At 34.6% G+C, this 27,507-nt stretch overlaps 1 protein-coding gene across 2 annotated transcripts in view; it reads left to right on the top strand.

The window, feature by feature from the left end:
- RELN (reelin) overlaps positions 1 to 27,507 on the top strand; it is a 576,569-nt gene that overhangs the window by 288,458 nt on the left and 260,604 nt on the right. For both annotated transcript variants that reach the window (XM_036246852.1, XM_036246851.1), the window contains exons 7-8: positions 1,469 to 1,565; positions 7,249 to 7,300. In XM_036246852.1, the coding sequence (XP_036102745.1) occupies positions 1,469 to 1,565; positions 7,249 to 7,300 (149 nt within the window). The remainder of the gene's footprint in view (positions 1 to 1,468; positions 1,566 to 7,248; positions 7,301 to 27,507) is intronic.

Raw genomic sequence — 27,507 nt, 5'->3', positions numbered from 1 at the left:
TCAAGGACATTTATTAGAATCTTGCTTCACATTAGTCAAGAGAAGATTTAAATCTCCTTCTGATATTTGTGATGCTAACACTTTAAATTCTATACCAGAAATAGTTCTCTGTTTAATCTACAAAAAAAATCAAGTATTCTTGGCATTGTTATCTCCTGGTATAGGACCACAGTTCAAAAGATTGGAATGATAACAGTCATTTATTCCCTGCAATATACATATAGGAAATACAATTATTTTGCAACTTTCACTTATTGTTCCTCTGCCTCTAGGCTGTATGGGTTACCGGACATCTCTTCATACTTTTGTCTTCCTACTTGAATGGGTGTTCCTACTCCTTCTTTCTCTAAAATTAGCAAAAGGCTGAAAGGGCATAATGCAGTGATCTCCAAAACAAAGGGCATAGTGTTCTTTATACATGCTAGGCACCTGGAATGTGAACGTCTTTGAAAATGTTCTCTCTGCATGAAATACAGCTCACATGTGGTTTGAGGGTCAGACAGAGGAAACAGATCTATCTTTCTGCATGTTAGGTATGTAATGATTGCAGGTTGAAATGTCACGATGCAGAGCGATTGTAACTGTTACTGTAAATATGCAAAGTCAAATCTAGAATATTCATAAATTCATTTTCTACTAAAAACATGGATAAATTTATTTTTGAAATCCTGTCCTAAGTATTTATTAACCACTTTATTTTATAGTAATAAAGCAGCTGATTAAATTATTTGCAAAGTTAGTGCAGTAACAGGATCCAAACTTTGCTTGAATTATAATTTCTGTACATTTTACATTAATATGTGGATTAAATTATTGTTCCCATTATTTTTAGCATTATATATATTTTTAATATATGAAATATTAAATTATTTTTTTCATTATTAGCATGGTATATTTTATAGACATGCAAATTTATTTGAAAACAATAATTTTAAACATTTATATTAATTATATCTCAAAAGAAAAAAACTTTTAATTTCAGAGATAAAAGTTTTTAGTTTATTATATAAGTGTATATTACTTTTCTTATCTTTATATTTGCAAACATCCTTATATAGGACATATATATTCTATATAATTATTGATAATACCACCTGCAATTATTAAGTGCCGACTATGAGATTGGTTCTGTACTCTGTGTTTTTATACATTCTCATTTAATCTGCACAGTAACTATTTGCGTTTAAGTCAGTATTATTATCCTCATTTTGCAGGTGAGAAAACTAAAACTTTGGGTGGTTTAGTAAATTATCCACCACTTCAAGTAACTGAAATAACTGGGATTTAATTTTAAGTCTTTCTGGTTTCATGCTTCCATAACATGTCACAAATATAAAACATAATTTCTTTCCTCAAAATGTTGATTTGAACGGAATAACAATAACTTTTACATCTTTCCTTGCCTGAGCAATAAACCACTTTGTGCTACTTAGTTCTCAGACTGGGGATGCATTCTATGTTCCCACAGGGTTGAATGTAGCAACTGTGAGACTGGAGAACAGTGTGGCGCAATTATGCACGGCAATGCTGTCACCTTCTGTGAGCCATATGGTCCAAGAGACTTGGTAAGTATATGTTATTTATGTACATTATTTCAAATATGTTGTCTTTACTGAGCTTTTTGCCAACAAAAGGTTTTCTTAGGTTTTTATAATTAAGATGAAAATTTGCAGTATTACTTATATTATGAGTCCTGTTACAAAATATCTTAAAATTGGGAACAGTAATTTTATGGTTTAATTTCAAATGCAAAAATTAAGAATTTGGTAATAAAATTGAAAGCATCAATGGAGCTCATTAAACATGGTATACCATTATGATTAGATGGCCTTTAAAAAATATGGGTATAATATTTGAAATATGCCATATGATGCATGTATCTATATATATTTAAATAATTTATAACTTCATACATTCTTGTATAAAGCTTTACTTCTAAATTTATTTTCTCCTTGCAAGCCAGAAATGTTAGGTGAGCAGTTTTGTCACATTAGTTTAAAACTTTGTTTCCTACCCACAGAGGAACTTTAATGTTTTTTTTAAAGTGAAAGAGCACACTGAATAAACCAGTTTTTAAAATTTTTGGTTTATGCAAAATTGTTCAGGAGCAGATACTTTCCTTTAATTTAGACGGATTAAACTTTGATTGCTGAAGATAATTTCTTGGATTATATGTAAAATGAAACTTGAGCATTCTAAATTGAAAACAATAAAACCACTAACCATCAACATGTGGCTAATGAGCCTTTTGTTGTTTCTTGGTACTTCTTTCTGAGTGGTTCATTTCACATTCTTTAAATGGATAGAGAGCAATTGTTATATTATTCTGGCCCAATTCCTTTGCACCTAATACTGTTCTCACAACATCTCTCACGCTTTGGTTTCTGCTTGCAACTTGGGCCTCAGTGCTTCTCCTCGTCTCTCCCACATCTTCCTTATCATGGAGCTTTTAGTACCAGGTTATATTTTTCACTTCTATGACACACTTTATATTTCAAAGTCATTAACTTTAAAACTGGTCAATGACTGTCTTTCACAATAAAAGGGGGTGGGGGGGCCTAGCTAGGCAATTAAAAGAAGATTTAGTTATCAAAATGTGAAAGTCAATTAATTTTTATAACATGATTCTTATTTTATGCTGCTTGAATACCCTTTTTATGGCAATGGATACATTTAATTTATTAAAGATACAAGCTTCAGAACATTGATAAATTGAAGAGTTTTTAGTTGAAATTAGAGCACAAACAGAATTAATTGGATGTAAATTAAAATAATAGATGCTCATAATTCAAGTCTCACACAGTGTTACAGTATTCTTGCAGACAAATGTGACTCTGGTACTGCAGTTCTTGAAAAAATAGATGTGCTAGTACATTTAAAATAATGTACCATGACTGAATTAATTTTCTATAAACCTTAAAACAAAATTAAATTTTTACTGTAGTTAATTGAGCTTAGAATAAATGCCTATTTTAGAATGTTCTCCCATTCAGTAATATTTCTGGAAATGCTTGGCTAATTATTTTTTGTTTCTATGATTAATGGGAAATAAATATATCTAAGGATGTAATGCAAAATTTATATTTCTGTAGCATAAAAAATGAAGTATTTATTTTATTTGATCCCATATATTTGATCCTGAGTATTTCATTATATTCTAGTTTATTTAACATTAGAGTTTATACACCCAATGGACTAGTCGTGAGTTGTGTTATATAATTTATGTGAGATAAGTCTTTCAACTGAAAAGGAAAATTATCTTCATCTAAGAAGGAAAAAAGCATTTACATATCTATATTTCCATCATAAGTACTTCCCTGAGATAAATTGTGTTGTGAACTCAAAGGGAATCGAATGAAGACACATTAGCAAAGATAGGGATGACAGTCACATTTAACAAAGTAGCAATTTTAATTTTATATATATACCATATATATGTGTGTGTGTGTGTACATACATATATATACATATAAACATTATATATATGTGTATATATACATACACATATATATGTGTATATATATGTATATGTGTGTGTATGTGTGTGTGTGTGTGTGTGTGTGTGTGTGTGTATATATATATATATATATATATATATATATTTTGTTTATCCTCACCCAAGGATATTTTTCATTGATTTTTAGACAGAGTGGAAGGGAGGGAGAGGGAGAGGGAGAGGGAGAGGGAGAGGGGGGAGAGAGAGAGAGAGAGAGAGAGAGAGAGAGAGAGAGAGAGAGAGAGAGAGAGAGAGAAATATCAATGTGAGAGAGACACATCGATTGGTTGTCTTCCACACAATCCTGACCAGCTGGAGATCAAACTTGCAACCTAGGTACTTGCCCTTGACCAAGAATGGAACCTTCAACCCTTCGGTTCGCAGGCCCACGCTCTAACTGCTGAGCCACACTGGCCAGGGCTCAATAATTTTTATACTGTATTGGTGTCCCAGGAGCAAAAGTATATATTTTATTCAAGTTGTGTTTACAGAAGACAGATCAATCAAAGGAAAAGTGAGGAATTCAGTTGTCAGCTAACATGCGATTATGTTTACTGAAATTCAAATATTTGCATGGTACTTCAGAACTGAGTCCAGTGAAAACGGTTGTACATGAGGACTGATGAAAGTTATTAGCCCTCAAACTTTTAAAAAAAATATGCCTTCTTATTATTAATAAATCTAATTCTTACTGAAGTTGTGAAACAAAGAACTACAAGCAAAAACCCATACTAAAGGCTAATGCTTTATCTTTTATGTGTTTTTATTGTTTTCATTTTTTGTGGGTTTTTTTAGAAAGAGAGGGAGAGGAAGGGAGGGACAGAGAAACATGGATGAGAGAGAACCATCGATTATAATGTTTTGTCTTTTAAAATGAAAAAGAGCATCTCCATTTTGTGAATTTAGTCAAATGGCCATTTCATTTTTTCGTAGTTAGAGTTAGTGAGAGGTGGCATCTGCTGTCAGTGGGCGCACCATACGTTTATGTTTTCACTGCTGCTGTGCTGCGTGGCCCTCACACATTTTATTTAGCTCAGTGAAGTCTTCATGTTTCAGGTGCCAGCACCCAACTTTATTCATTTGGCTAGTCTGAAATAAAGTTAATGAGGAATGCATTTATCCACTCTTTTAAGAGAAAAATGTGTTCTCTCAGAGCTTAAAACAAATTAGTTATGTTACCCTCTATGTTTTAAAAAAGAATATATTTATTGAATCATTCTCACATATTTGTAAATGTAGTTTAGCTCCAAGGGTAAGTTTGGCTAAATCACGATTAAACTCAATAAAATTTTGCAAGAAAGAGATGCAGAATGAATAGCCTCAACCTACTGTGAATTCTTCAGATTCATTTAGTGATCATACTAATTTTCTATAGTTTGGAATTTGTTTGATAGTTTAAGAACACTGAGATTTGGTAGAAAGAAGTTCTGTGCCCGACATTCCTAGTTGCTTTATTGTTTATCAAAAGCCCTTTATGTGGCCCTTTAGTTTTCAGAATGTCAGATATAAAGGCCTAATAATTTTGCAGACTAAAATTACATATTTGAACTCCAGAATAACAAATAATTTATAATGCCCAAAGGAAAATATAGGTGAATAGATTTTATAGGCAATGCTTTTTGTTAATTTTTTCCTCTTCATTTTCCAATTCTTTCTTGTAGCTGACAATTTTACTAGTAAACTAAATGGGTACATGGACAGAAATGAGAGTCAACCACTCTGCTAGTCCTTAGCTTTCCTGGTGAAGAAAAAAAAAAAGTAGAATCAATGACTAATCAAAGTCTAGGGTCACCCTCAGTTAACACATGTAATTTGAAATTTGGCAGTATTTCAAGCAACCTGCTGTTTGCTAGCAGAGGTCACAGCTGTGGCACTTGATCATGCAGGTGACACAGCATCATTTATTACACCATCAGGATAGGATTGTCTAGTATGTTAGTGCACTAGCAGTAGCAGGGGCCATAGTGCTGTTAACTTATATAATAGCATTGTTTCAAAGAACTTGTATTCAAGAGTGTTTCATAATTCATCCAGGAATCTACTCAGTTACATAAAATCAAAGGGGGAAAGAGTGTTCATTTTGATTCTGTGAAAAATTTTTAAATCTTCATGTGCCTCTTTGAACTTGAACATCAAATTATCCAAGTGGAAACTCATGAGGACAAGTAATTGAACATTCTCTAAAAGCTTTGAAAAAAAAAGAATCACCAGATTTCTTTTCAAGGTATCTTGAAAAGGAGCTCCTTACTTAAAGAAAATTCTGCTGGTGACTTTTACTCTAATGACTCTGGTGAGGACAGTGGAACAGGAAATGATTCTGATCAGTTTCCTTTGATCAGATAATCTATGATAATGAAGGATTTAAATTAAATAGAGAATTTCCTCTGACACTTGACAGCAGTAAGTTTTGCAATGGTTAAAATCAACTAGGAACTGATACCTATACTGATATGTGGACAACTTATAAAATGCCTCTCTTGCCCTCTCCTGCATTACCTTTCCTGCTTCTTCATTAATTTTAAGTCTATGTATTTAAGGCACATGTTCAGTTATCTTTCCAAAACATGTGGTAGAAGCAGAATCTCTGATAGTCATGCCTCAGCTGAATCTGGCAGAACAAGAGGCTTGCTCACTTAGTTTGTCCCTAATTCTCACTGCAGTCCATGCACTGGGTACGTTTAGACTATTCTGCACTTGTGGACTCAATCACATGGGGACTTATAAAGTACAGAGAAAAAGCTAATGATGTCATTGTGGCATATTATAAGTAAAAGTAAGACAACCTACTGTGTCTGCCATGGTGAAAACACAGTTACTTGTTTTCTGTTTTATAGGAGCAGCAATGGGAGGTATCCCATACTTTAGCTTACAGGGTCAAAAACACAAGAGAGTCCTTGAAAATGGGAACCTTAATTCTCATTTCATTTGAGCTGGTGTGGATCGGAGTAGGTGCTCTGAAGAATAAATAAGTAAAACATTTTTTAATTTAAATTTTTTTAAATTAAGGTATCATGTCTCTTTCAGAAAGGAGAAAATTATGAAACTAAGGGAAAGTAATAGAAATGTGTGAGAAGGATATTTCTACGCTCCTTATTTGATTACTTTTTTTTTTTTTTTTTTTTGGCGGGGGCGGATAACATTTTTATTGAGAAATAATTCATATATTCTACAATTCGTTCTTGTAAAGCATACAATTTACAGTTTTCCGTTTATTCACAAAATTATACAACCATTGCCACCATCAATTTTACATTTCATTGCCCCCAAAAGAAATCCTACATGTGTTAGCTGTTATAATTCTATTTACTTTTTAAAATAATCTTATTCTCTTCATTTACTCATAATTTACCTCCCAGTGTGAGTGTGTGGTTGTTAACCTTTTTATGACATTAGCTTTGGATCCAGGATCTGTCAGTGTAGGATGGTGGGGTGGTGGTGGGCTGAGTGGAGGGGCTATGTTAGCGTCCTCACACGGTTAGGATTCACTGGTAGATTACAAGCAGTTTTCAAGATACAGTAAGAAATATAGTACGAGTGCCTCAGTCAGGACCTCACAGTTTTGTTTTCCACAGAGAATCAAAATATGTCTGTGTTCAGACATATCAATAGAAATAAGCTGACCACTGGATAAATAACAACCTCTGCTTATGACCTCTTCCTTTCCTCTTCTTTTTCCTCCTCCCTCCTCTGGATGTCTTTCTCCATTTCTCTCCTCTCTATCTTGTCTTATTTTGGTATATTCCTTTTTCTAGATCACCACAGGCCTTAATACAACAACAGCCTCTGTGCTCCAATTTTCCATTGGTAAGTGTTTTTAGCAATTATAGCAATTTAATTTGGAAATGTTTGTTTTAACCATAGTATACCATCAGGAATGTAGTGCCAAATGCTTTTAAATTTAGAGAAGAGTAAGTCTCATGTTGCAGTAAATAATTGACAGCGTTTTTAGAGTGAAATAAAAAATGTTTAAATGCTACATTCTGTTCCCACATCTCTCCTGCAGCGAGTGATATTTTGAAATGATACATATAATCCAAAACATCCTGTTATAGCAGAATTACTTTATTAATTATGTTTTGCTCAGATTAAGATTGAAATCTGTTCAATTTCCTGCACTCTTACTGACTGGTAATGAAAGAGATAATTATTGGTGGTTTAGAGAAACCAATTAGGGCTTCATGTTTGACATAAATAATCTATGTTTAATTCATATTTAGATAATGAAAATTGACTGTATCTGGCGATATTTTTAAGTGCTTTCACATTATAACTAAAAATTTCTACCCAAAGCATTCAGTGTGAGTGTGTTTGATTAAGTGTTTATAGTTTTGCTATCTATCATATTACTTTCCATTCTAATTTTTATAGGTGTATAATAATAAATAACATGTGTAAGCTTCCAAAGGGAATGTTCTAGGTTAAGAAATATATTGTCTTTTAGATGGAGGCTAGCTTTATGACTTTTGATGCCATAACATGAAAACATCCTCCTGACATGAGGTTTGGGCCAGCATCCTCAAATTCCTACCTCCTGCGTCCGGAGAGCCACCATTAGTGAGAGGACGGTGTCTTTCAATGGCCTCCTAGTCCCAGGAGCAAATCAGTGTCCTCACAGCCAGGGACGCACTGTGGTTGAGCAATTTTCTTCCAGTCATATAGTTGTCACGTCCTTGTCAGTGTGTGTCATCTAAGCTCCTGTATGTATTTTGTGAAACTTGCCTGGTTCCAGTTTGGGTTATTTCCTTCTCACATTGATAGCCTGACCTACAACTTACAGACTGTTGGAAAGTCCACATGAGATCAGCAGGAAAAGGGTTAGCAAAAACAAGATGATGAATTTGTTTGAGTGTTTTCTTTGGTCTGTTATTAGCAAGCTTTCTATAATGAGAATGTATATAATATTGTTATAATTATAAAACATAAAGTTCAGTTTTTAAAATTCTGGTGCTACAAAAACAAAAATTTTAAATTCCAGCATGATAGGCAAGTAACTTAGAGGTTCTTAACCAGAAAAAATATGTTTAAATTCATTATGTTATTAATATAAAAAAATAAGCTGAGTAATGTTTTCCTATTTATCTGTATTCTGAGTATTTATTCTTTCTTTTGTTAGATCAATGAATATTAATTTCAGATATTATCTTTTAGCAATTAAAGAACACAAGAGAATTCACTTTAAAATATATGCCTCACAATTCTATTAGTATTTTAATTTTATTCAGGGTAAGAGATCCAGCACCAATTAAATTATCCTTTCTTAAAGGAAAAACAAAGGTCTAATTTTATAAGTAGTAAAGAATATACTGTAGAGCTGATGTCGATTCTTTATTTTCTCACTTTTTGGTAGCACCCTACCATGAACAATAGAGATGAAGAAAAAGGGCCAAAAAAAGGAGTTATTCAGAAAATGCAGTGTTTGGTACCTGACACCCAAAACTCAGAATAAGCACCACACCCCAGATTTAGGACTAGATGCAAACATGTGACTAACAAGAGCCCTTGATTTCCCCTCATGCCAGAGGGCTGCAGCCCCAGGTTAGAGAGTTGTTTGTGTTATTTAAAACATGGATTTGGATTTTAGGTTAGAAGACAGATGAGAAACAGAATCAGGGAGGAGAGAAAAATGGGGGGAGGGAGGGAAAGTGAGAGGGGTAGTAGATCAACTTTATAACTAAAAAGGAAAAAGTTTTGAGTGTCAGTTTTAGAATTAAAAGTGAAATTTTAGCATGTCATTGTTTTGGGATGCAACAGAACATATTCAGTAAAAGAAATTATAGTTTATTGCTTAAGAACATCATTGGGAAATTTGCTTACTAAATCTTGAAAATAAAAATTTTGGACCTAAACAGATTAGGGTGGCTAAGAAACAGTGTAGTGGCAAATCTATAGCCATGTGGTGTATGGTGCTGAATGGTAAATACAGTATAGTGGGCAGAACTTTGCAGCAGTAGTTTCATGTATCTCATTATGAGTGTTTGGGGTAACGTTACTATGTTTATATGGATGGTATGAAGGCAAGACTGGGGCACAGACACAAATTGTAGAGATGTTATAATGACGTGTATTCATCCTGAAGCTTTACAAGCCCCACAATAACCAAATACCAAAATAGCAACCATAGTCAAGTAGCTATTACATTTATATTCAGTTCAGAATTATATTGAGTATGTTAAAAAACAACAACACTGTATGCCTACAGTTCACATTTTATATTTATCTGCATATTGTGGAATTCTCCAACTCTATACTCGTAATGTGTTTAAATATGGTCAGTCAGATTTACTGTCACTGCTCAGAAAGTCCTTTAGCATGTTCAGTGTTCATTGTCTGGTGTGATAATTCACATGTAGCATAGGAATTTTCTAGGGGATTCTATCACTATTTTTATCTTTAGTGGTGAATTATGTTTATATGCATACATAACCACGATTGAATAAACTATTGCCCTGATGTTTTTATATTGCTCTTGTAAACATTTTCAATTACATGACAAGCGTTACCCAAGAGTCTCAAGTACCTCAGAGGTACATATACAGAAATTTCTTGAATTACTAAGGAGTGTTTCAATAAACTCTATTGTCTCAATGCAGCAATGCCTTCCCAAATCTTCTAATATATGTGTGTGTGTGTGTATGTATATATAACATATACATATAAATATACTATCTGATCTAAATGAGTTATAAAGTTAAAGCATCCTAAAATGCAGTTCTGCAAACTGAAATTTATCACATTATCAACATCTAAATCATTTTGAAAAGTGTCTTAAAATATTCTTAGAAGAACTTTTTATTTTTTCATTCCAATGAAAGATCTCATATCTGTCTCTTTGCTGAGGCATCGATCTGTTAACAATTCTCACATGATTCATTAGATTCAACTTGTGGAATTTATGGTTGTTGCCTTAGGGGCATTTACCCATTTCCTTTAGATTTCCTCTGGGATAGGAAAAAAAACTTTAGATGTTTCCCTTGTAAACCATTATCTTACAGATGCCTCCAAACTCAGCTTTCCCGGGCAGAGTACTGTGTCCAAGGGAAGTGATGGTATCTGTCATTCACTTAACAAGAATTCACCAAATATTTGCTGTGTGTCCAGCATTGACTTGAGCTAACTTGAACTAAGATAAAACAAAAAAGTGAAAAAACAAAACACTTGTATAGTAAGTACCTAGCAGTGTGGTAGAAGGTTCTGGATGTGTGCAGAGAATGAACCCTCTTTCAGAGAACTGCCAGACTTTTATAAGCAGAGATGGTCATGTGTACAGGTCCCCATGGTAACAGATGCCAACTAGGTCTTGGAGGGTACAGCAATTCAGGGAGGCTTCTTTTTTCTTAAATTATAAATATTGCCTAAGGATACATGGGAATTCTCAAAGTTCAGGGGGATTTTTACCAGTCACTCAATCTGCCAAGCTTGTTCCTAATATATTGTTAATGTGATAGAAATATATCTACACTCTTACTTGTCTCATCAAGGATTGCTCTACGGATTTGATGGAGGCAAGTTGGGGAGGAGGCAATCACAACATTTTAGTCCTATAAATCTGCAGGCTCTTATCTTCGGCAGCATATTTTAGACTATGTATCTATTTTTCAAAAATCATAGTTTTATTCAATATAATTATCAGTGTTACCGCATTAAAAAAAAAAAAAAGAATCTCTGAAAGCCAACATGAGTCACTGGAAAGGATAAAAGTTTTGCAGGTGATGATACAGAGTGAGGGTTAGGATGGAAATGTGAGTACCCTCCTAGAGCAGGACTGGCCAGAGATAGCTATGAGCAATGTCAGATAAAACTGTGTCTGTCTGAAGAGTTAATCTATATTGATTGGGGATTTTAAACTTATCTAATAGGCATTGAGATCAGAAAAATGGCCTCTTTCTGTCTTGAGCAATAAAGAAATATATACTTGTTCAACAGCCGAACTCTTTCTTCAGATTAATTGAATTCATCAACCAAATGGGAATTAAAGGTAAAACATTTAAAAACATATGCCATGAGGAACAAATAGTTAGGATTAGGAGATAAATCTGTCTTGTCCATCATGGTATTCTCAGCTTCTAGCCCAAGGACTCAGAATAAGTAGCTGCTTATAAATATTTCTTGCCTGAGTGAAAAGTAGCTGTTACAGAGATATTCATAATAGCATCACTAAATGCTAAATTGGTGTGATTCAAACATTTCATGCCAAAAGAGGATTTGGGGGAGGTGGTGAGGACCTCAATCAATGGAAAAGATGACCCAGAAGGAAATGGAGAATCACAAAAAAAAACCAATACTTTTAGCGAAGCCAGTAGACAAAAAATATATATCCATGTGTTCACCAGCTTGTTATTATTGAACTAGCTAGAATCTACTATTTGTCCATAATTTATAAAATTAGTACATTTTTACTTATGAATATTCTAAATATGTATGTGTGTGTGTGTGTTTACTGCTTTGATTGTTTTAATCATCTCACGACAGAGGAAATTCATTAAATCATAAATGTTTTATATTTGCCGATTAAGATATGAAAATATTAGTAGACCTGAATTCTCTGTGTACTGTGTGTATGCAGAGTCTCTAAGATAAATGAGAGCTACTCATTTTGTATGACTATATTTAGAAAATTTGAATCAAAGTTAAAGGTACTCTTATCGATAAAAGATTGAATTGTAAAAGAAATACAGCGTTATTATCTCAAATAGACATAATGAATAAAATGCCACTTGTAAGAGGTATTGCATTCAGCAAAAAGGAAACAGGTTTTCCCCGCAAGCCTAATTCATATACTTCTTAATTACTCAGAATTGATTCAATAGAGAAACTCTCCTTCAACTCTTTTAGAACAGCTAATTCAGAGGGAGGAGAAATTGATCCCTCCATATATTCGTATGAATAATTGCTCATTTCCTCTGTGAACTTACTGAAATGTATTTCTAAATAAGATTCTCATTGTTTTCAGAAGTCACTCTCCTTGGTAAGTAAGACCTTGGGGAATTTATTATGAAATAGTGAAAACCTCTTCTGGAAACATGGAAATCTCCAAGTACGAGACTAACAAAATCTCCAGTGACTTGAGCTCAAAACAAATATAAATAGAAACAGAATTTTAGAAAAGTTGAATGGTAAAGTTAATTTAATACATATGTTTTATAAGGTTAAATATATATATTTTATTTGAGTGTAAGATTCTTGGATATAAAAGATATTAAAATGAGTTTTGCTTATGATGATTTTTAGATCCTCAAAGATCTGTATTAACACAAAACTGAAATATTTGTATATGGAACATTTCTATGTTATCAAAATTTAATAAATAAAGGTTTGGAAGTGATTGTAATTCAAATTATCCTGCTTCTTCATCCTGAAGTTGACCTATTCCTTTTTAAGGAATGTATATTTTAAAAGACTAGTTTAAATAAACTCATATATATATATATATTCCATTAAATTCAGTTCATATTTAGTTGTAGTTATGAGCAAAATTCAACCCTGTTTACAAAGAGGGATACTTGTACACTTCTTAGCCCCCAAGGAAACATCTAAGCTTAAAAGTTGATAAGCAGAAATGGCCAGTGTATAAATCAAAACAGAGTGAAATAAGTACCATTAAATAAGTACAGAGGAAGTGGGGATTCAGAGGTATCAGGTGAGGGCAATGGGGTGAGTTTTCATGTTGGAGAAAATATTAGACTATATCAGTTATCAATTTCTTCTCATCCTGTGGTTCACTGTTATGTCCCTTCTATTGGAATGGCTCTCAATAAATATTAGTAGAACATATTTATAAGTGAATTACTGACATTTATTTTTTAAGCCTCATCAAAGTGAGTGACTCACTTTGAGCATCGTTGTCTATTTTCAAACTGTATTTTAATTCATGTTTCTCCCAACTTAGGCTCTAACAAAGGTTCTATGCTGTGGGCTTGGGAGGAGACCTGCACAGGGTTGGGCACCTGAAAGTGGCTGGCAATGCGTGGCATTCCACGGTTGAAAGAGAATTGGTCCCTTTCTCCCTATGATAGGAGTGGCCATGAAAGGGAAGGAATATAAATATTTTGTAAGTGAGGGAATGGGGATAGGACTGAAAGGGAAAGGTGCAAAAGGGGAGGAGGACAGCTGTTCATTTTGTATCCTGTGGTCACTGTCCATCTGCCATAAATTGGAAGAAATCACCTAATGAGGTTTAGGAATTTCAGCCAAGGAAGTGACTAAATGGGGCAAAATATTAAGTACCTTATATCACATACTGTCACATTTATTCAGAAAGGTTTTCAAACCCAATAACCTGTTTATTAATAAAGTAAGTGAAAATAGAAATTATTACTAGTAGCCTCATTTTTAAAAATTATATATATAAAACAGAAGGTGAAGAGATGTTGCTTAAAAAACCCAGCTCTTTACATTTTATGAAAGAGGTCTTTCCAGTTTAAAGGGAGCATGTTTTTAGTGTTAGTACAGAATTAGAATCTTTTTTAGGCTTTTTACTGTTCTCCTTTGTTTGACCTCTCTTAGTTCTTAATATCAATTTTTAGTAAATGCTTAAAATGGAAATTTTACTTCTGTATAGTGGTCCTTCTTACAACACTGTCCTTGAAGTATGTTTTTTTTTTCTGTTACAAATATGCTAAATATTGCCCAGGGGTATTTTTTGGTGGCAAAACAGAGATATAGACATAAACTATAGATTTCCATATTCAAATAATTGATTAAATAATATCTTAGGACAAAGATCCTGGACATGTTGAATTCTCTAAACTGACAATTTTCAATAATAAAATGATTCATCTCAATTTCAGTCATCATATTTTACCAAAAATGAATTCATTTGTTCTTGACAGATCCAAGAATAATTTGAGAATTTCCTCTTGTGCAGAGTGGACCTGTTCTTAATTAAAGTCATATCTGTGGGCTCCTTTCAGTCACACTTCCCATCCCTGTCATTTGGGACTGAGAAGCCCCAGGATGCTCCCTGCCCAGGCTGCCACAAAGCATTATCTGATACAGTAACCATTTGTTCCTTCCCTGAATCCCAGCACTGCACCTTTGGCTACAGCTCCTGAACTTCAACAAGACATGAGCTGCTGTCTCTGTGCAGGTGCAGGCCAGGCAATTTGAGCCTGTATTTTATGAGCCTGAATCAGCTCAGGGCAGGACGTGTAGGCACAGTCAGACATGGGGAGCACAGCTCAGAGAATGCCTGGGAGGGCTGGGAGACCATTGGCTCAGCCAAGAGCAGCACTCCCTTTTCAGCCGCTCTTGTGCATTCATTTCAGCCATGCTCTGTGAATTGGTAAGTAGCCCACATGGCGCCAAATTCTCATCTTCCTAGGTAGATTTTTTTCCCTCCATTTTCCTTGAACTCTACATTCCAAATTACTCCAGGGATAACTGATGTACAGAAAGGTAATAAGTAACAAAATCAATTTGCTTCAGAGTATCAGGCAAGAGGCTAACTCACTACAAGAGCATACACTTGATTACATTTTTAAAAAATGAACAAACTAATAGAACAAATCTATATAGATATACCATATTATAAAACATTATGCACAAATACATAAAATCTTGTAAAGTTTGGTATTGTACTAGGAGAGGAATAAAACAGACATGGAAACTAAGAAACATATTAAACAAATTATCCTGGAAATTACAGCATTATATGCTTAAACTTAGATACTGTTCATAGGCAGTACTTCTATACTTGCCATATTTAAAATGTTGATCTACTTACAGTAGAAGACTTTGATGCCATGGGCTAATGTCCTTAGGATTTTTCTGGCAAACACAATAACAAAGGAAATAAAAATATATGTATAATATAAGCATTGTTCTACATCATTGTTGTTACTGGAAAATAAACATGCACAGCTGCCTCCAATGAAATATTTGAACAGAAGTTTGTAAAACTGTAAAAACAGTGATCATCTGTATAACAATAGTTCAGGACTTGCTTCCAGCAGAATTATTTTGAAGAATTGCAAAGTAGCAAATAAGCTCTGTGTTTCTGGATGCTTTGGAGTACAGTGAAATTATATTTTCCCTAGTAAGCAATACTGTTCTCCACAATTGCTCTTAACAACAAAAGGATAAATAATTGCCAGACTGCTTTTTATACCAGTGTCTTCATGTTGCCCATCATCTTTTTCACAATATAGAATGAGGCAAGTCTCTTTCTTGAATGCCATAACCTAATATCCCCAGGGAGTGACAGTGCCTAGATTTTTAGAAGCTTCTCTAAAAGTTCCCCATTCATTGTTCTTTCCATTCATTACAATCTTGAGTTAATGGTTTTGTTCTTCATGTATCTACCATGAAAAGATGAAAGGATGTGTTGATCCGGGTAAGATTTGTGTCAGTTATAGCAGGGAGTTCTAAGTAGCCGAATTACATCCATTTCATAACTTTATGATCTTTCTATATCAAATGCTTTTGTTTCCATGCCGCTCCTAGAGCCCTGTTTGTTCCTGAGGTCTGAGTTTTGAGTGATAGCAGCAGCAGCCCTTGAGCTGCCAGAATCCTCAGCACTGGTCTGTCCAGACACTCCTCGAGCTGTCAGGATTTATGGGCCCTGCTCCACAATCTGGAGGAATGATTTCAGGCCGTACTTTTCCCCATCTATAAATTCTGTGCAATCAGTTTTCTCCTCCTTCTGTGGCCCTGTGGAACATTTAAAAAGGCAGCTTGTTTTTCAGGCGGGGCTTTAAGGAAAGAGGCTGCTACCAGCAACCACTGTTAAACCCTCAAGAGGACAGTAACTTCTTCTATTGTTTCTGTTCTGATTTACTTTGAAAAGTCCTAGGCATGGTGGAGAAGGGCATAACCAAGTAAAAATAAAACTACCTAGGCCTTGAGAGACTGTGATTTATCCTTCTACTACAAAAGTAAAAAGAAATAGAGAGGGCTACTGGAGATAGACTCACAATTCCTAATCTATAATTCCATATTACAATAAAACTCAGAAAAACATCAAACCATTTTTTTTTTTTTTTTTTATGTGATGGCAAAGCCACATGACCTGAATTCATTTGGCAACAAGAACTGACTTGAAATGATTTAAGACTATTCATAATCTTTATATTACTTATATGAATCTTTTTGTATTTTACTGCAGAAATATTGTTTAATTATAAAGTGTTATTGCATAATTTATGGCATATGTATCATATTACCTTTCTGAAATCTTTAAATTAATTAAGTAAATAGTTTGGATCCTGAAATTTATCTTACCTCAAAGGATTATGGACCTGTTTGGCTATTGTTCTGAGGAAGGAAGGAAGTCTTAAATTCTTAATAGAAAAAATTACTAATCTATTTTTTAATGACCTTGATTGTATACCAAATCAAATTATTCTTTAAGTTGTTTGTTTTTATAGCAACTGCCCAAAAGGGGAGGGGAAAAAAAAGAAGTTTATCTGTGAATTTTAGAAACTTTCTGCCTAGCAGGTATTTGTAATCTCTGTACATGTGTATTATGGTTAATGGGCTATTGCACAATGAATAGGTTTTCAATGTGCTTATTATGGGCTTTGGTGATTTACACATAATTGCTACTTGTTCATGTGCTTGTGTATTTTGGCATTATAAACTACAGCTCTTTCAGAGTCTCCCAAAGCTGACAATACCACAAACATCACAAAAATCCAGAAATATAACATAACATCTTAGTCAACAAAATTAAAATGCTCTATAATGATACATTATACATTCTTTATCATTTTTGGCTGCATATTCTTTTTTTTTTTTTAGGTTTTATTTTTATTTATTTTATTTTATTTTTTTATCCTCACTCGAGGACACTTTTCCATTTATGTTCAGATAGAATGGGAGGGAGGGAGAGAGAGAGAAACATAGACCTGAAAAGGACACATTGAGTGGCTGCCACCCGAACGACCCGACCAGGGCCTGGGACAAACTGCAACCGAGGTACGTGCCCTTAGCGGGAACCGAACCCGGGTCTCTCTGGACTGCAGGCCGATGCTCTAACCACTGAGCAAAACTGGCCAGGCTGGCTGCATATTCTTAAATTACCTCTTTATATGACAGTATTATAATACCTTCTATAGAGAGAATAGAAAGATAATTCTGCTTCTAGCTTGGTGGATCAGAGTTTGGTCTTATTAATTAACATTTTAGCATCACAACTCCTTTTAGATAATACAGTTTAAATGTTTAGGATCATCATCAAATTGAAAAATCTCTATATTTTTTTCAGATATGAACTGTAAGATTTCAGGTCATTTTAATATTTCTTGTGCAGTGACTAATCTTAACTACTCTTTGAACTGACATAACTCATTAAACAGTTTAGCACCATTGTTTTTGAGTCATGATGCTAGGTGTGTGGGCACAGCAGGACGAGGAGTGTTTCTGGAAGCTCTTTCTGCACTGAGAATGACAGCCCTATAAAATAAAAGTGACCTGCATAACACGCTAACCAAAAATAATGTATTTCCAACTCAACATCCCCTTAGCTGGATCTCAAAAGCAGTGTGGCCACTCCAACATCACCTAACATGAGGGGAACACGGTGAGGGAGTGGTCAAAAAGAAAATAGTGGTCTTAACCACTTGCAAATTTTTATAAAAACACGGTCATGTGAACACAATGTTAAAGACCCTCCAAGGAAGAGTTCCTAAACTTTAAGCTTTATCAGCTTCATGATTAATCCGCTTCTGTCTACACTACTATCTTCATTAACATGTTAGAATTGAGCATTACATTTATGTGTTATATGGCTACATGTGTTTACTTTTGTTGTTGTTAAGCCTTACCACAGTATATTTTTTCCATTGATTTTTAGAGAGAATGGAAGGGAGGGAGGGAAGCAGAGAGAGAGACACACACATCAATTGGTTGCCTCCTGTACGCACTCCGATCGGGCTGGAGATCAAACCTGCAACCCAGGTATGTGCCCTTGACCGGGAATCAAACCCAAGACCCTTTGGTGTACAGGCTGCCACTCCAACCACTGAGCAACACCAACCAGGGCCATATGCTTACATTAGATAAACTTATTGTCATTTCCAAACTTCTTTCAAATCCTCCTGCAAGTTGCTCATCTTCCCCTTCCAAATACCAATCACTCCTATCACCTTCCCTTTAATACTCTGTTGCTTTTGCCTATCTCAGAAGTCACATGTAGGGGTCATGGAGATTTCGATATGCTGCTGCTGCTAGTGTCTTAATTCTCAATAAATAATAGTCATTAATGGAAAATAATGGGTTTTTTCAATGAATATATTTTATGCCATGTATTTTTTAACATTCAGAATGTTTTTATGTCTATATGACTCATTTTTTTCCACAAACAACTTTTGTTGTTAGTAGAAACAGAGAAGGGAAAAGAGCACTGGATTTGGGAGTCAAGCCGTACAGTTCTTTCTCTGCCAACTGGCCTCACCTAATAACTTTGTCTAAGTGGTGGAGCCAATCTGGACTCCTCGCAACTCATTTGTTAAATGAAAGTGGTCATCATGATCTCTTAAATGTCTTCCCACTGTGGTCCTAAATCCTAGAGCTGGGTGACAAGAATGAACTATGAGTTATCCAAAAATACATTTTGTCTGAAAAATATGGTTATGATATTGTCTGATTTAGTTAAGGCAGCACCAGCAAGAAATATCAAAGTAGTTGGCATATCTTTATTCAACCAACTGTAATTAATTTATACTTATAGCTTGTTCTGTCACCAGGGAAAGATATTAAATGGAGGAACAGGAATACAGTATCAGCTGAGCCATGTAATGTTGTTACCCAAACAATACTCAGCATAAGAGATTGTGCTCTCTTCTGGCTCTTTCTAGAAGAACATCAGTCTCTATGCAGGTGGATAGAGGCTATCTCTTTATCCTGCTGAAAAGCAGTGTACAAAAGAGATAATAAAAATAGTGATGATAAAATAATGGTGTCATTGTATTTCCAAAAGACACACTTCCTAAACTTCAGCTGACTAAGTCTTTTCTAGATTTATGTCATTCATTCATTCAGCAGCAATTCACTGAACTGCCCTTCTATGGGAAGCAGCTCTCACACACTGGGGAGACAGGATTTGTGAAACAAATCTTTGCCCCAGTGGAGCTAACGTTCTGATAGGAGGAAGTAACCACCAAACAACTGAACGTGTCAGGGAATAATAAATGCAATGAAAACAATAAATCAGGAGTCAGCAAGTGAGGGTTAGCATTTTATTGAAGGTAGCCAGGGGAAGGCCTCTGAAGATGTCCCCGTTGAGCAGAGGCCTGACTTGTGTCAGCGAGCTGGCTTGGCAGAAGATACAGCCAACATAAGAGCCATGCGCACTGAACCGGCATCGTTTCACCACAAGAGCCTTCTGTAAATGTCAGAACTAAAGATATTTTACTTCTTAAGTGGGAAAAGCTGTTCAAAGGGTATGCATTTCCTAGTTTTTCCTGAATGACAGCCAAAGAGAAGTGGGACTGAATCATAAAACAGTAACTAGGCTTTTGAGTTCACATGTACCTTTAACGTAAGTAATAGTTTTAATAATTTGTTGACTCATTGATTAATGAATTGATTGATAGATCAACCATTGTGGCTTTACTCCCTGTAACAAAAATAGAAAGTTATTTACCTATCTTTTTCTAAATTATAATAGGGATAGTGCTATTTAAATAAACCTGGGATAAAAGTTGTTACTAATTCCAGTTGTAATTTTAAATTCAGTAAAGTGGCTCATACATCAGACCAATGTTACAATAAAATATTTGTTAGAACTGTAGTGCTAAAACTTTCTAACTATAAAAGGAAGCAATCAGATAGAAATAAGCTTTGCCATTCTTTTTATTCTTTATTTTTAAATCACAAGTACCAGGTACTATTTTATACTTTTAAATATTATTGTTTCTCTATAGTAAAATGATTGTTTTAGGAACAGATTTACAAGGTATTATGGAATTTGTTATTTAGAATATAAATGTGAATTACACTGGTATCTTAAATGTAATCCTGATTGAAATATTATATCAAATTAATGTTTTTCACATAATTAAAATGTCTGAGTTGGGCAATGTTAGGATACTACTTTTTTTTTGGAATGCAACTTTCTTTTAAAAATCTCTTTAAAAATGCCCGTCTATAGATTTTTTTTTAAAGCAAATGACAAATGAATTATTTAGAAGGTTAACCTTTTCTGTTTGTTCTGAGAGTCCTGTTTGGAGTTATCACATTGCTCTGGATAACAGATGGTCTAAGGAGGTGGTACTGATGGTCAAGCAAAGGAATAGATTTGATAAGTATGCAGGAGTAGGGTCCACAGGTTTGGGTGACTGGCACTGGGGCAAGGAAAGGAGAAGAATAGGTAACGAACCTACAGAGAAGGCGATGCCCAAGTAAATGTGATGTTTCTTCTTGGTGTAGTTTTACTGTGATCTTCTCCTATGGTGAAACCTGAGTGAGAGCTGAGATGATGACTAGTGGCGTATTTAGGATGGAGGTGACTCAGTACTTTAGGTTTTTCTCTCTTTACCAAAAACAGGGCTGTTATGGCCTCGAGTCATGAGCATAAGTAGAAATAACAGCACAAAAGCCTGTCCCAGAATGATCTGACCATGTGAAAATGTGGCACTATTTAGAAAAAAATAAATGAGCTTTGTGCACCAGAAGCAGTATAGTGAAGTGGGCAAAAGTGTGGTTCTGTCTGGTCTCTCCAGTCTGAATCCCATTTGGCTCTGAGTAAATTTCTTAACTTCTTTTTGACAGTTTCTTTCCTTCCTTGTCAGCGGGCATGCACATAGACCCATTCATGGCAACCATAATTGTTCTCTTGAGTTACTGGAATTTTTTTCTTTATGGGTGCTATAAAACTCTTATCAGATTTTCTGTTTTCTTTGGATGCTTGGACCTGCAAAAACAAATGTCCAGCTTCACTCTAGCAATTTTATAGACTTTTTGAATTATATCTCCTTATACTGATAGGTCTTATTATCTTACTCTCAGAGTGCCTTCTTTTTCTTACCAGGTAGACTCTTCTCTTCCCCACTAACACATTTACTAGTGATGCAAACAAATAAATAGATAACTCGTTTGAGTCTCCGTTTTCATTTCCTTAATAGAATGTATAGCATTTCCACTAAAGAGTAGGGAAATAGCCCAAAGTAAGTGAAACTATAGAGAAAATAATGTGTTGTATGTTCTTGATAAGCAGTAATTTGATTTACTATTTAGTCCATAAATAAATTTGGTCAGAAATTTGCTCCTTTTTCTATGGTAAGTGAATTTATGAAATGAAACAAAAAATACTGAATCATAGCTGAAATCTACTGAATAGTATGAGCTAAAAACTATTTTCTAGGTATTTTTCATGTGTTACCCTTTTAATCTTCATAACAGTCCTATAAAGAGATTGCTATTATTATTAAGTTTTTACAGATGTGTAAATTGTGTACAGAATAGGTAAGTGACTTGCCCAAGATCCCACAGCTAAGAAGTACCAAAGCCCAGACTGCAACCCTGGTAGTCTGCCTCCACTCTTCACTCTCCTAAGCTCTCAGATACTTTCTCTCTGGAAAACAGCTTACTTATATCAGAGGAAATTTCACTCTAAAAAGTGAAGTAAAAATATTATACAGAATTAATTATCATTAATGCTAACAAGCCTTGCATTTATTATTATGTAGACTTCCATCATATGAGAAAAATTTAATAATATCTGTTTAAGGATATATGATACAGCCCTGGCCGGTTTGGCTCAGCGGTTGGAGCGTCGGTCTGCGGTCCAGAGAGACCCGGGTTCGGTTCCCGCTAAGGGCACGTACCTCGGTTGCAGTTTGTCCCCGGCCCTGGTTGGTCGTGCGGGTGACAACCACTCGATGTGTCCTTTTCGCGTCGATGTTTCTCTCTCTCTCTCTTCCTCTCTCTCCCTCCCGCTCTGTCTGAACAAAAAATGCAAAAGTGTCCTCGGGTGAGGATTAAAAAAAAGGATATATGATACATTATATGATATACCTATCATCAAAGATTATTTTCATTAATCCATAACATTACTATTTAGAGTAACATTCTTCTGTAAGGTTACAATTTTATTAGGCTTCTTCCTAAGCATAAATTATATTTCTTTTCCTAAGAGCAGTGTGTTAATCTAATTAAATATTCAAACAAAATAAGTCAAGTTAAAGAGACAAGATAATGTCTTATGATCAAGAAGATATTACATTTGAGAAAATTTTTTTAATGCAGTAGAAAATGATTTCTGATGGAGAGGTCAGAACTGGTGCCTTTGGGGATGATAGTCTGTGTGGATTACGACTACCTTGCAAATTGCTTATTTTCAGTTATGCTGGGCCATTCTAAAAAAGACTTTACTAGTAAGTAAAATAACTCATCTGACTATCATTATTCCTCACATTACTTTATCAGGCTGATAAAAATATACCAGAATTACTTGTGTAATTTGTCACAGATATTTTTATTCTGAAAGCAGACTGGATTATATAACTATCTTAAGTCTTTTTAGGGCATTTTTTAATTAACTTGGATGAATTGTTGCCCTGTTGACTATACAACAATATCAAAGTTAATGTGTAGTAGGATATACACAGTCCAGCTATTCTAAAATATGGCTGTCGAGTTTTATGTCACTCATTCAGGCAAGTCACATCTCCTTAAGTCCTGTGTACTGTTAAGTTTTCTTTTTAGTAGAAACATAATTCAGTAAAAACAAAGAAATGGATAATTTAAAATAAAGAAACTAAAGCACATTTATTTAGAATTCAGCCAAAGTTTATTGAGCTTCTGCTGTGTAGCAAGCACTATTCTGGGTATGAGGAACACAATTAGTGAACAAGACAGATACAGTTCCTACACTGATGGAGCTTGCATCCATCCTTATAGGAGATGGTCAGTGAGCAAGTAAACACGTACATAAGCATGATCCATTTAAATACTGATAAGCACTGTGAATAATAAAAGTGAGTGATGAGATGGAGGCTGGTTGGAGATTGGAAATAGACGTCTTTACTTGGAGTGCTCAGGGAGGGCTTCTTCGAGGAGGAGATACTTGCAGATACCTGAGGGAGAAGAGGGTTGCAGCCAGGGAATGTCTGTGGGGAAAGGTATGGATGGAATGAGGAGAGAACAGGGTGGGAGAAAATTGACATAATCAGTGTAGTTTCAGGCAGAGAAAAGGAGCACAGAAGCCCTGGAATGGAGTGTTCCAGTGTGAGAAAGTCCGGAGTGGCTGGAACACAGTAAATAAGAGGAAGAGTGGTCCAAACAGGACAGCAGGTGATGTATCATGACACGAAGCTCATCTTTTTTTCCTAATGTGCTCAGAAGCTTTGAGAGGGTTTTAGGCAGGGAAGAACATGATCGTTAAAATGTTTTTTAAAATTCCTGTTTTTAAAAGACCCCTCTGACTGTTGTGTGGACAGTGGATTACAGGAGGATAAAAAGGGGAGCAAGAAAGCCACTAAGACATGATCATGACTGAGGTGGTAACAGCAGAGAGATATAAGCTGAACAATAATTTGGAGGCAGAACTTCCAACACAGGCTGATGGTTGGAAGTGGGAGGTAGAGCAAAGGGAGGAATCAAAGATGAGGCCTAGGGTTTTTTTGTTTGTTTGTCTTAGTATCTGGAACCACATCATTTGAAATGAAGAGTAATAGATATTTCGGGGAGGGGGAGAACCAATACAAGTAATTAAAAAAATATTTATTGAATTTATGATCCCCCATTTGCCCTCTTCTACCTCCCTCTGGTAATCATGATACTGTTGTCTGTGTCTCTGAGGTTTTTGTTTTTGCTTAATCCCTTCACCTTTTTCACCCAATGCCCCTAACTTCTCCCTTCTGACATCTATGACTCTGTTTCTATTTTGTTTGTTAGTTTATTTTATTCATTAAATTCCACCTATGAGTGAGATCATATGATACTTGTTTTTCTTTGACTGGCTTATTTCACTTAGGACAATACTCTCCAGGTCCATGCATACTTTTTTTTTTATCCTCACCTGAGGACATTTTTCCATTTTTTGTTCAGATGGAGTGGGAGGGAGAGAGAGAGAAAAAAAAATATTGATGTGAAAGGGACATATCGAGTGGTTGTCACCCGCACGACCCAACCAGGGCTGGGTACAAACTACAACCGAAGAACGTGCCCTTAGCGGGAACCGAACCCAGGTCTCTCTGGACCATAGGCCGCCACCCTAACTGCTGAGTCAAACCGGCCAGGGCATGTCCACCCATGCTTTTGTAAAGGGTAAGATTTCCTTCTTTATTACGGCCCAATGTATTCTACTGTGTAAATATACCACAGCTTTTTTATCCACTCATCTACTGATGGGAACTTGGGCTGCTTCAAAATCTTGGCTATTGTAAACATTGCTGCAGTGAACATAGGGGTACATACATTCTTTTAAACCAGTGTTTCAATTTTCTTTGGATATATTTCCCGAAGTAGAATCACTGGGTCAAAAAACAGTTCCATTTTTTAATATTTTAAGAAAATTCCATACAGTTTTCCACAGTGGCTAAACCAATCTGCATTCCCACCAACGGTGCACAAGGGTTCCCTTTTCTCCACATCCTCACTAACACTTGTTTGTTGGTTTATTGATGATAGGCATTCTGAAGGTGTGAGGTGATATTTCATTGTGGTTTTAATTTGAATTTCTCAAATGATTAGTGACTTTGAGCATATTTGCATAGGTCTATTGACCATCTGTATGTCCTCGTTGGAGAAGTGTCTACTGAGGTCCTTTGCCTATTTTTTAAATTGGATTGTTTGTTTTCTTGGTGTTGAGTTGTACAACTTCTTTATGAACTTTGGATATTAACCACTTATCAGATGTATCGTTGGTGAATATGTTCTCCCATTCAGTGGGTTGTCTTTTCATTTTCTTTGCTGTGCAAAACTTTAGTTTCAGGAAGCTTGATTGTATTTTTTTTCTTTTGTTTCTCTTGCTCAAAGAAATATATCAGAAAAAAATATTGCTACCAGGAATGTCCAACTTTTTACTACTAATTTTCTCCTAGGATTTTTATGGTTTCAAGTCTTACATTTAAGTCTTTAATTCATTTTGAATTTATTTTTGTGTATGATATATGAACATGTTCTAATTTCATTTTTTTGCATGTATCTGTACAATATTAATACCACCATTTATTGAAGAGACCATCTTTACCCCATTGTATGTTCTTGTCTCCTTTGTCAAATATTAATTAACCATGAAAGTGTGGGTATACTTCTGGACTCTCTAGTCTATCCCACTGATATATATGTCTGTTTTTATGCCAGTACCATGTTATTTTGATTACTATGATCTTGTAGTATAGTTTGATATCAGGTAGTGTGATTCCTCCAACTTTGTTCTTCTTTCTCAAGATTGCTGTGTCTGTTTGGGGTCTTCTGTTATTCCATACAAATTTTTGGAATATTTGTTCTGGTTCTGTAAAACACATAATTGATTCCTTAATAGGAATTACATTGAATCTATAGATTGCTTTGGGTAGTATGGACATTTTAATTATGTTAATTCTTCCTAACCATGAACATGGTATATACTTCCACTTATTTATATCCTCTTCAATTTCTTTCTTCAATGTCTTGTAATTTTCCAAGTACAGGTCTTTTATATCCTTGGTTATATTTATTCCTTGGTTTTGGGTTGTTTTTTGTATGTATATGTGTTTTTTAATGCAATTGTAAATGGGATTGTTTTCTTAGTTTCCCTTTAGGATAGTTCATCATTGGAGTATAAAAATGCAACTGATTACTGGATGTTTATTTTGTATCTTGCTACTTTACTGAATTCATTGATCAGTTCTAGTAGTTTTTTTGGTGGAATCCTTAGGGTTGTCTATATTCAGTGTCATGTCATCTGCAAATAAGAACAGTTTTACATCTTCCTTTCCAATTTGGATGCCTTTTCTTTCTTCATCTTGTCTGATTGCTGTGGCTAGGACTTTCAGTACTATGTTGAATAAGAGAGGTAAAAATGGACATCCATATCTTGTTTCTGATCTTAAAGGAAATGCTTTTAGTTTTTGCTCATTGCATATGATATTAGCTGTAGGTTTGTCATGTATGACCTTTATTATGTTGAGGTATGTTTTCTCTATTCCCATTTTGCTGAGAATTGATTTTATCATAAATGGGAGATGTATTTTATCACATGCTTTTTCTGCATCTATTGATTTGGTCATGTGAATTTTATCCTTTATTTTGTTTATGTGGTGTATCACATATATTGCCTTGTGGATATTGTACCAACCTTGCATCCAAGTACTAAATTCCAGATCATCAAGGTGTATTATCTTTTTAATGTATTGCTAGATCCAGTTTGCTAAAATTCTTTTGAGGATTCTAACATCAATTTTCACCAGGGATATTGGCTTATAATTTATTTTTCTTTACAGTGCCTGTATCTGATAATGCTAAAATTATAAAATTAGCTTGGGAGTCTTGCATCCTCTTGAATTTTTTGGATTAGTTTGAAAAGGATAGGTGTTAATTCTACTTTGAAAGTTCAATAAAATTCACCTATGAAGAAATCCAGTCCAAGACTTTTGTTTATTAGGAGTTTTTAAATTACTGTTTCCATTTCACTGGTTGTAATCTGCCTATTCAGATCTTCTGATGTTTTCTGATTCTGTTTTGGAAGATTATATGTTTCTAGGAATTTATTCATTTCATCCAGATTGTCCAATTTTTTGGCATATAGTTGTTTATAATATTTAATTATAATCCTTTTTATTTCTTTGGTGTCTATTGTTACTTGTCCTCTTTCATTTCTGATTTTATTTCTTTGGAACCTCTCTCCCTCTCTTTTTTATTTTGTATTTAATGAATGTGGTTAAAGACTTGTCAATCTTGTTTATCCTTTCAAAGATCCAGCTATTGGTTTCATTGATTTTTTTGTGTTGGTTTTTAGAGTGTATTTTGTTCATTTATACTCTGAAATTTATTATATTTTCTTCTATTCACTTTGTGCTTTGTTTGTTATTTCTATAAGTGTAATGTTAGATTATTTATTTGAGATTCTTTTTCTTTATTAACCTAGG

Source organism: Molossus molossus, unplaced genomic scaffold (genome assembly GCF_014108415.1).
Source record: "Molossus molossus isolate mMolMol1 unplaced genomic scaffold, mMolMol1.p scaffold_m16_p_7, whole genome shotgun sequence".
Lineage (NCBI taxonomy): Eukaryota > Metazoa > Chordata > Mammalia > Chiroptera > Molossidae > Molossus > Molossus molossus.
The sequence above is the reverse complement of the archived record's forward strand: the minus strand, read 5'-3'. Positions and strand labels throughout refer to the sequence as shown.